This window comes from Phaethon aethereus (assembly GCF_964289735.1).
Source record: "Phaethon aethereus genome assembly, chromosome: 18".
Classification (NCBI taxonomy): Eukaryota; Metazoa; Chordata; class Aves; order Phaethontiformes; family Phaethontidae; genus Phaethon; species Phaethon aethereus.
Genome location: NC_138594.1, coordinates 3,214,094 through 3,224,855, shown reverse-complemented (window position 1 = coordinate 3,224,855; position 10,762 = coordinate 3,214,094). Strand labels below are relative to the sequence as shown.

At 47.3% G+C, this 10,762-nt stretch overlaps 1 protein-coding gene across 1 annotated transcript; it reads right to left on the bottom strand.

Annotated features, from left to right (window-relative positions):
* Positions 1 to 1,219: 1,219 nt before the first annotated feature.
* On the bottom strand, positions 1,220 to 6,867 carry LOC309411556 (Golgi apparatus membrane protein TVP23 homolog B-like; the record flags this gene model as incomplete). The annotated part of the gene is made up of 7 exons (XM_082008223.1): positions 1,220 to 1,252; positions 2,253 to 2,381; positions 2,469 to 2,600; positions 4,397 to 4,486; positions 4,966 to 5,110; positions 5,966 to 6,048; positions 6,856 to 6,867. The coding sequence occupies 7 exons, from the start codon at positions 6,865 to 6,867 to the stop codon at positions 1,220 to 1,222; spliced, it is 624 nt and encodes a 207-aa protein (XP_081864349.1).
* Positions 6,868 to 10,762: the final 3,895 nt, after the last annotated feature.

Here is a 10,762-nt window from a genome sequence, read left to right as displayed (position 1 = left end):
ACCCGAAGTTTACGACATCTGCCGCTGCAAAAGCACAATCTGCCTTGAACAGAACTACATGACAAGAAGGAAATGACCCCTTTCACACAGCTTTTCACACAAAACACATCACTTTCTGCCATCTCCGTGAACACTGCAAGCCAACATTTCACACAATCCTACAAAAGGCTTTTTTTCAGCCCACAGACTCCGCGTGGAGCATGGCTTAAGGACAGCACACTGCGTGGATTCAAGAAGCGTAAACCCCTGTCGGTCCCGTTCCTTGCGACCCTGTGCCGAGGAGCTGGTGAGGAGACTGCAGGTCACATCACCCTACACCCTCCTGACCAAAGAAGACCCGCGGCACCATCGCGCACTACTGAGCGGCGCCGACACGACGCCAGGTGGCATCGCTTTAACAGCATCAGTCAGACGACCGCTCTCAGATTCACTCTGGCTCTGAAATTGTGCCTGCAACCTTCCTCATAAGCTGGTTTTACTCTTGCTACGCTCCCCATACAGATGCAGGCCTATAGGTAGAAGAGGGACTTGCCATAAATCCAGGAGTTTAAGATGTTACTGAGACCTCCAAGAATGCTTCAGATAAATAAAAGACCACAGCTGCTCAGAAATCACTTTCTGCAGTTTCCACGAGACTTCAATAACCTTCCCACTAAGCCAACAGCAACATTTCCTTTAGATGTCCTTCACTGCAACCACCTCAGCGTCGTTCAAGTCACAGAATGAGAAGGATGCGGAGCCGAAAGAGGACTATCTAAACTTCGTAACAGAAGCAGCAATGACCTCCAAGAACAAAACGCAGCAACGTCCACAACCGAAACTATCTGAGGCACCAACTGCTGGAAGAGTTGGGGGAGTTCTTGGGTAACAGAAGGCTCGGCTTGTGCATGGTTTTTCTGAAGAAGGATGTCCAGCAATTTCCTCTGAATTCATCCAGTAGTTCTAAACCTGTATGAGAGCCACCTAGGATATTTTTTAGTTTAAAGTTTAGGCAAATTAATTCTAATTAATCAAACTAAAAAAAAAAAAGACTTAAACACAAACTGCTAGTGGAAAATTGAATATAAGTTGCTAGGAGTGTTAACCTGAAGTCTTGCACAATTTATTTACTTCTTTTAATTCAAACCTCACGTATGCAGCTCCCAAATCTCAGGGTCACAGCAACATTCTCTGTTGTCCGCTACTGTGAATCTGGTCTTGCTTGAGGCTTCCACCAGACTCAGGATGCTGTTTGGTCCTCTTTAGCCACAGTCTGCAGAAGGCAAAAAAGAAAAAAAAAAAACAACAGAGGAGGAGTACAGGAGAACTATGTGACTCACTGCCATGATTCTGAGGCAAGACGTTAATTTGTGCCAGAGATCAAGCCTGGTCTGGGCTTCTGGTTAACCACTGCAGTGGTAAAAGCATCCAGAAGCAAATCTAGCTACAGAAGAACACAACCCCAGCACAGACTGCTGAGAAAGTTTTACCAGTGTTTGAGCTTCTGATTACACTAATTGTCACAGTAATTCCAGCAAACATTTGTGAACCTGTGGCAGCCAAACCAGCCGTCCCCAGAGTCATCTGCATAATACAGCCAGCCACAGTCAGGAAAACCCGTAAAAGCAGAAGTTAAATGACAGTCTAGAAGTGGAACAGGGAATGGTTGTGCCTACAGGGACCTACGGAAGGAAGAAAACCCAGGGCTGGGGCAAAAAAGGACCTCTTGAGAAGAGCTGGTTGGAAATGAGAAAGAACATAAAAGGTTGCGGCAGCCCATTTCGCTAGGAGCTATGCACACTGCAGCTGTGCGTTGAAGCACAAAGACCAATGCCACATGCCTCCAGATGCATGGTTTTGTGGCTAGCACAACCTGCTAGGAAGCAGTGCAATGAAAGGAGTAATTTAGCAATCCATTATCCAAGAGCAGTTTACAAAAAAACATTTCACTCTGTCACCACATTCACTGTGTTCCTTATTTCCAATATACCAGCCATATTCCAGTAACTTCTATGGCACCTGACCACAGCACCAGCAAATAATATGAGCTCATGATGTGCTGCAAATGGAACTTGATACCAGTAATCAGCAAGTTACTCAGTGACTTTATTAAAGGGGCTCAAATTCACAAGGCAGCAAGGTGTTGAAGGTTCCCTCTGCAGAATTAAAAATAACAGCTTTTTCAGTCTTTCTTTTCATGCCCAGGCAGGAAAGAAGCTGACGGATGGAAAGAAACATCAGCTGAAAGATTTTCAAAACCCTGGAATTCTTACCTGCCGCAAGAACTGCTTCCCAATATAGTTGGTCGCCATGCTTGTCAAGTTCTTTCTACTGCCAACTTTACACCTGATATAACCATAAAGGTTGGCTCCCTGAAGAACCACTCCCATCACAACCACTGCCTAAGACACAGGAAAATAAGTCACTGATTTATATCGTAAATTTAGTTGTAAAGTGCAAGACTTATTAAGTTGAGGGAGTCCACTCACCAGCCACTTCACTTTGAAAGAAAAGAGAGCACTGAAAGCAAATATCACCCAGATCATAGGACATGTAATGAGACCTAACCAGAAAATTCGGGACTCTGCTTCTGATGAGGTTTTACTCCCTTGCGCCGATACCTAGAAAGAGAAAGGAAACTGAGATTAACAGGCTGCTCCATTGTATAGATCACATTGTCATTAAAAACAGTCCAGAATCTACAAAGCCCCTGTTTTTTGCCTCCACAACAGTACTGGGTGCTTTCAAGATCAATTTCCACATCACATAAAGATCTTTCTGCAACAGAAAATGTTTGCAGTTAACGGATCCTTTTGTCAATTTTCTATCAGAAACAGGAGGCAGCAGCACCAAATCCTCTTGGAATGCTTGGGGGTAAAAGGTTAAGTCTGGGAAACATGACATTTACTGCAAGGTTCAATTACAAAGCTTAGAAACAGACAAACCGGTAATGTTTTCTACCTCCAAATCACTGCACAGGCAACCAGAATTTCACCAACCCTAGCACTGGCAGAACTAAATATTGATACTCTCAGGCATGAAAGTAGGGTAAATTTTCTTCACACACAGAGAGGTCTGATTCACACCAGGCTCTTGATTTTATAAAGTCTTTAAAGAGCCGAAGATCCCAAGCAAGCACTCACTTCTTCCTAGAATAGTTAAAAAATCTGGACTGGGTTAACAACTTACGGGTAAATTTACAGCATCACCAGCAGTTCAGCTCCCTCTCCCCCTCTCCCCTGTATGTTCTAGCTTTTCTAAACTAGCCCAGTTTTGAGAAAGAATGTGCCAGTAGTGAGTGCACAAACTCGGCAGGAGAAAAGTTTAGATTCAAATCCCTACACCACTGCAGACCTCCCACATCATCTAGGAAATACTGAATATTGTGTTCAGTGTTGGGCCCCTCACTACAAGAAGGATGTTGAGGTGTTGGAGCGTGTCCAGAGAAGGGCAACAAAGCTGGTGAGAGGTCTGGAGCACAAGTCTGATGAGGAGCGGCTGAGGGAACTGGGGGTGTTCAGTCTGGAGAAGAGGAGGCTGAGGGGAGCCCTCATCGCTCTCTGCAACTCTCTACAAAAGGGGGTTGTGGTGAGGTGGTGGTTGGTCTCTTCTCCCAAGTAACCAGCGATAGAACGAGAGGAAATGGTCTCAAGTTGCACCAGGGGAGGTTTAGATTGGATATTAGGAAAAATTTCTTCACCGAGAGTGGTCAAGCATTGGAACAGGCTGCCCAAAGGAGGTGGTGGAGTCACCATCACTGGAAGTGTTCAAAAACTGTGTGGATGTGGCGCTTCGGGGACATGGTGGTATTGGGTTAACGGTTGGACTTGATGATCTTGAAGGTCCTTCCAACCTTAATGATTCTGTGAAATGACCTTTACCTCACTCCAGATCTGCATGCCATTAGCTCCATACAGAGGTAAGAGATAGGGATCAAAAGGGCAAATAGTGACATGTGGTGAGGTGCCCGACGGATGGGATACTAGAGAGGTAGTAGCAGCCAGGATGAACACAAAGGTGAAGCAACAGCCATGACGAATGCTATACGTTTCTTTCCTACTTCCAATAATTTTCTACAGGAGATAAAAGCTACATCAGCTGTTCCGAGCTCACACCAGAAAACTTGTAGGTTACTGACCTGACAACCTTTACTGCATTTTATGTGGAACTTTTAGGTTACTTGCATTAAGCCAGATCAATACACCATGAGAATTTTTAAAGAATTCAACAATGAAAAAGCTCATTTCAGCAGCCTACATGAAACAAGCCCACGGTTACAGATCTGTGGCTGGAAGTAAATGTCTACATTGTGCAATCTATCACCACAAGCATAACCACCAATTCATAGAAGTTTCATAAAACAGAAACAATTAAAAGGAAAAAAAAAAAAAAAAAAAAAAGAAGAAAAGAAATTTACCTTCCTGGCTTCAAATACCCAGTGACTCCTACCATCATCATCCACCTGGTTCCACCAGCGAAGGCCAACCATCAGTCGCCCTGTGACATTCTGAAGTAGAGAAAAACAATGAGCTTTGTATCTTCTGCTAAAAGAAACCGTTTCCCAAAGTTCAGCTGTTTGGGTTGCTATTTTCAATGGTGCTCATTTGCCTGACATCTGAGAAAACAAGATTACATGGCTCTTACGTCCACAACAATCTATCTTCTGATATGTCTAGTACAATAACAAATTACTGAAACAATATAAAGTGAGGCGTATTTCTGGTGATTCGAAAGCGATCTAATAATGAAGCCTGTGCTACCTTAAAAAAAAAGTCTAACACATGTTCTTAATTTCATTTTCAAAAAGAAGTCAGGTACACAGAGATTTAAGAGTTATTATTTTGTTAACACTTTGCAATACATCACAGCATCTTGGGTATCATGTTGTTGGAAAGGCACAAAGTTACTTTTTTTTTTTTTGTGACATGAATATCACTTCCTTCCATTATTCTTATGTAGTAAGACAAAACAACAAGAGGAACTTACCTTTACAGCCCAAAAGTCACACGACAAGAGGAGGATAATTGTCACCATGCAGGCAATAAAGCTGCTAGTTAAGAGCTCACAGAGCAGATAGACAACTATCGCACTGACTCGGAAGAATAAGTGGAAAAATGATGCCACTGGATGCCTGGAATGAAGTACAGTACAGTCACAGCTCTTTCAGACAAGACTGAAGCGATTTCAGAGAAATGCCATTGCCAAGGCGATCTCCTGCCAACTCGTAGGATAAGGATCAACATCGTAACATGAACCCAGTGTGCAACGACTGCTGAAAACATGGGAAATAAACTTGACTAGTAGTTCATTGTAAGGAAGACACACTCACCATGCAGCGATATCCCACATGCAGACAGAATTTGGGGTGGAAGGGGACAGAGAGTTTTACGTAGTGTTCACTGCAAGTCAATTTTTATGGGGTAAGTTTAAAAAGGTTCTGACAGAGGAAATAGCTCTGAAGGAAAGATCGCATTTCTCAATACAGGAGACTTGCCCTTCTTTCCCATTTCTGCAGTTTCCAGGTCAGAAAAGTGCAGTATAGAGCCAGGGTCACCACAGCATGTGGGTCTGGGCACTGCTCTGTGGCAGGAGTTTGGGCAGGAGACGCCAGGACATGGCAGACAGTAGGGCAGCACCAAACTTATTCCGGAACGGAGACTGGGGAAGAGTTCTGGGAGTAGCCCAGAACCAGCACTCAACACAGTGAGAACCTCCCATTACACACAGTCGTCTCACTGTACATCCCTGACACAGAGGAACACAAACACGTATTAAATGTGAGAGCATTCGGAAGCATGAAGGCACAGATCTACAAATTCCAGCTAAGCTTCTGGAACTGGTACTCTCTGTTATCCAGAAATTACCCTCCACTACCTCCATATAAATAAGGTATTTGCCATTACATATTTTGATATAACATGGCACTCCTTTCCTCCTCGTGCTTCTGCCTAGAACTCATCTAAAAACTCTCTCTGTGGCCACTGACCTTATTTTTGACTTTTTTGATCTCCTGGATACATCATCATCTGCATCAAAGAGAGACACATCTTCAATGTCATCACTGCTGTCCTAAAGCGGGGAACAGATGCAGAGAGTTACATTGGGGGGGGGGAAATATCTGTTTTCAACTTCAAGCAGGGACAGGTTTGATTACCCAGAATACTACAGTGGCATTTTAAGGTCAAAATAAATTTGGGAAGAATGTGAGGATTCAACCACATACAAAACAAAACCGGCAGGACTAAACGGTTTGATTTGTGCTTTGTGAAAACTACATAAGCTCACGGTGTGAGTCCAAGGCCCCTTTCTACACCCAGGCAGTTACCTTCACAGCCTACTCTAGGGTCTTTCGCTCCTCCTAGAGGACTCACTGCCTTGTACAAGAGCTATTCTTACGTCAGGCAACAGCCTCGCATCGTCCTGCATTTCAGTGAAGATGCCGGTGACGGAATCCGACTGGATTCCTTTGACAGACGGGACGCATCCCTGTGCGGGCCTCGCAGGAACGCGACACCACCAGCACCGGACTTGCCGAGCGCTCTCACCCAGAAACCGCTTCCCTGAGCCCAGCCCGTCAGCCGGCGGAGCCCAGAGCAGCACCACAGAACCTCAAACGGCCCCGCCCCCCCGGTGCGCACTCGGTTCAGGACGGAACCCGAGCGGTTTCGGCCGAGCTCCGGGTCTCCTGGGGGCTGCAGGCCTACGGCAGCAGAAAGCGGCTGCCTACCTGGCATACCCGGTGCCCGGACGATGCCGCGCCGCCCCCGGCTGCTCAGCCCAGGCCCCCGGGCCCGGTCGGCGCGCTCGGCTCTCCCTCCCGCGGCCGCGGGCCCCCCGCGTTGCCCCCAGGCCCCGCCCCGGCGGGAGCCACCTCACCTGCCGGAGCATGGTCGGAGCCCCCTCACTTCCGCCTGCCGCGCTACGTCACCGCCGCGGGCCAATCCCGACACGCGCCAGCGCCGCACCTCCTCCCCCCTCCCCGCCGCCGCGCGTGCGCGCCGGGGGGGACGGGGCCGGAGACGTGGCCGCGCTCCTCCCCCCCGTGATGTCACGGGGCGGTGCCAGGCGCTGCAGCCGTTGGCGGCGGGCGCGGAGGGGCCGCTCGCGCCCCGCCCGTGCCGTGAGGGAGCGCGGCGGCCCCCAGGTACTCTGGGGCCAGGCCCGGGCCGGCCCCCGGCACCCCCGTACTACTCCGGGGCCAGGCCCCCCGCTGCCACGAGAGCGGTCCCTGGCGCCGCGGCCTGCGGCGCCGGCAGCCCGCGGGTGAACCTCCGTGAATACGGGCACGTAATCCCCAGAGTCGGTGGCGGGTGGCGTTGGTCAGAGGGAGCGACACGAGGAGCATGGCTTTCCTGGAGGCTCACCTTCCCGGCTCTGCAGCGTACCTGGAAAACACCCGTTGCCAGCGTGCTCCGTGGCACAGCGGGTTTCGGGGCTTGAGCCACCCTCTTCCTTCCCCCAGGGCAGGCGAGTGTCCGCATCGGCTGCCAGGTACCTTGTGCAAGAGCTGCCCGCGCTCGCTGCACTGCGCCCTTCCCGAGTAACTCGGTAGTAAAAACCTCTGCTCCAGGCACAAGTCAAAAAAAAAAACCCCTCCGCAACCAAACAACTGGATGTCTAGAAAATGTGGTAGAAAAAGCTCAAAACAGAATAACTCCCCTCAGGTCAGTATTTTCAGAACATAAGGGAAGACCAAGCAGCCTAGCCGAAAAGAAAGGGGAAGCTTTAAGCTTCAATTTTTACGAAGTCTACAGACGGGCACAGAGCTTGCAGGAAAAAAAGGTGCAAGTTGACAGTGCCCTGATTTGAAAATTGCTCATTACAGCGATCGGTGTGAGCATACGCGAGGAGCGAAACCCGAGGATCCGGCAGCAGCCGCGAGCTCACTCGCGCTCCAAGGAAGCCATCTGCAAACAGCTCATCTGAAACATGCTGCCCGGCGTTTTTTGTATGTGAACAATTTAGAAAACATCTGTTAGGGAAGAAATGAGCAAATTCCTGCTTCATTTATAAAGGAAGACGACAAAGTTAACGATATGGTTATTCTTTCCAGTTATTCTTCCATCTGTTTTGGCAAGCACAAAGGAACAAAGAGGTTGCCATGCAATGAGGCACAACGTTGTTTTATTCCCATTGATCTGAAGGATCATTACTTGATCCTATTTGAAGCAAAAAGGGTCTCTCCCTTCCTGGATCACTCTTACCATAGCCGGCTCCAGCCATAACTGCCTACCAGGTGATCTGGCAGCTGCTGTGTTGAAGGACTATGTTTTCGTTCAGATTTCATTCATTTCTGGGACTAGCTCATCCTTTGATGTATTCGTATGTCTTAAAAGAGATTTCAGACCTGCAAGACTATGATCTCTATAGCAAGTCATGCATCAAAGCAAAGATGTAGAAATCCAGAGCTTCTTAAGGACAAAAAAGTCTCTAATTGGGCCGACTCAGGAGTACTTTGAGCTGTTTGTGCCTCATCTGCTTCACCTCTCCCGCACGCTGGTGGGAGAGGGGAGAGCAAGCGAAGGGATGCCTGTGAGCTCTCCTTTACCACTAGCACACATCCATAGCAAGGGTCCCTAGCTGTTAGTCAAAAATATCTAAAGCAATAATGTGGAAGCATATGAAGTGCTGGTACCAACGATGCATTCTTGTTGGACAATCTTCCCTGTGGTTTCTTTGCAAAAATCTAAAACCTGGTTGTGGCGCGGCATAAGTGATAGTAGAGAAATTACCATCAGTGTTGCTGCAACACAGTTAATGTGGTGTTATTGTTGGCAAATTTCTCAGCACCTCTGAAAATATGCAGCAGCACTGCCTAACCTTTACGTTAAATTACCAAAAAGTAAAACAAACCAAAAAAAGTCAACCAAAAATTCTACTGAAAAACCTCTGAAGGAAACAGACACCTGTCTGGGGTTTTTTTCCCCCTTTTTTTTTAAAGCATGTGGGCCAAAATTTTATTTTTTTGAAAAAAAAAAAAAAGCAGTTTATGCTTTATTATTTTGTGATCAATACAGCATTTTCACACACAGTGTTGCCTCCCAGATGACGCCAAGTTGCTGTTTGATACCGGGGCAGGACAAGGCTCCGAGCGGGGGAGCAGGTCCCTGCTGCTTTCACCTCCTTTGGGCACTGGTGTTGGACAAAGCTCCCTTCACCCCTCTGGGCATTTCCACCCACCACACGGGTGCCTGCTGGGGCGGCAGCGAAGCATGGGGCTCTTGTGTATGGGGTCCCCAAAATGCAGCTGGGGCCCTGGGACCCCGTGGTTGGAGCCATCCAGGAGGAAAATCAATGCATGGAGCTGTGGGCTAGAGGGAGAATCCCCAGCCATGCAGGCTGTAACCCTGGGGCTCATATTCACCCGCGCCGCAGGGGTAATATCCCAGCTCTGGTATCTGCTAGTGCCCTGAGGGGCACAGCCCTCCTCTCATGACTTACTCAAAAACTGTACTGTATTCCAATTAACCTTTATTTCTATATAACACCTGAAAAACCACAGCAGAGAGGCCCCATAGAAATAAGCATATTATGCAACAAGTTGGAAGACTAAATGTTCATCATGTAAAGACCTGGCTGTTTAATGGTCTCTCTCATACATCTTTAATTTTTGATATTTTTTTTTTAATTTAGAAGGGGCAGATACAGTTATTGGAATCACTGCTATCTTAAGTCCGATACACATAATCTAATAATCTAATGTCATGGTGCATGATCCAGCCACGAAGAAGTAAAATGTCCTTTCGCTTCAATACTGCCTGTATACGGTTTTGTTTTCGTATGTATATAAAGACAATATTTAAAAGTCCATTTTGCTTGCCTAGTTGACAACATCATTTTATATGCTCACTTAAGTCAGTATGCCATTTCACAGGTAATCCAAAGCTGTTATTATATACAATACTATATAAAAACTTAATTTACTTTTTATATCTTTGCTGTTGCCTCTTTTTAATACCATCTTGCTTGTTTTCTCTTCGCAGTGTGAAACATCAAGCACCGTTCCTCTGCTGAAATACAGACACTTCTAGTTATAACCAACACTCGGGTAAAAACACATTTTGTTTAGAAATGCGTGTCAAGCTAGACAGACAAAACTGCTATGACATCAATACGGTATCATCATATCAGGATAATATTGTCTACACTTTGTGGATGACACAAGTACGGCACTAATGACGCCTAGTTACAGCAAAATGCTCTCGGAACGATCGTGCCACCACTCTGCCTGGCTCTGTCTCTGCTTGCCAGTGTTGCCCGCCGCACCCCCAGGTTGTCGCCTCTGCACGCCCGAAGGCCAGGCACACAGAAAGGTCAATTTAATTCAGAAGTGAATTGCAAAGATAGTAAAGCAACCGCCTCGCAGTTACCTCCGTGAGTGATTGCACATACCATGTGCGACATCTTCCCTTCCAGGGCATCTCTGATGCCCAGCTCCCAGCTTTGCATCCGCTGTGCTGAGCTAAAGCCGATCGCAGGACTTGGTCCAGCTCTGCTTTCACAGGGAATTTCACGCCACCTCTGCCGGCTGTAGCATCTTGCAAGTGCCTGGGCACCCACACCTGCTGGGAGATGCTGATTTATTGGCTCCAAATAGGAAGGCAACACTCTAATCCTCCTCACTTTGGTGTGACTAAAAAGGCATCAGCCTTTCCGTGGTGTTTTTCCATCAGGCTTCCTCTGTTAGATGCTTTTTTCCAAGGGGGTTGTGCCAAAGGGCCTCTGGCTGCAGCTCTGCTGGGCTTACGCTTGATTTCTTGTGAGAAAGTGCCATCCCGTGGCG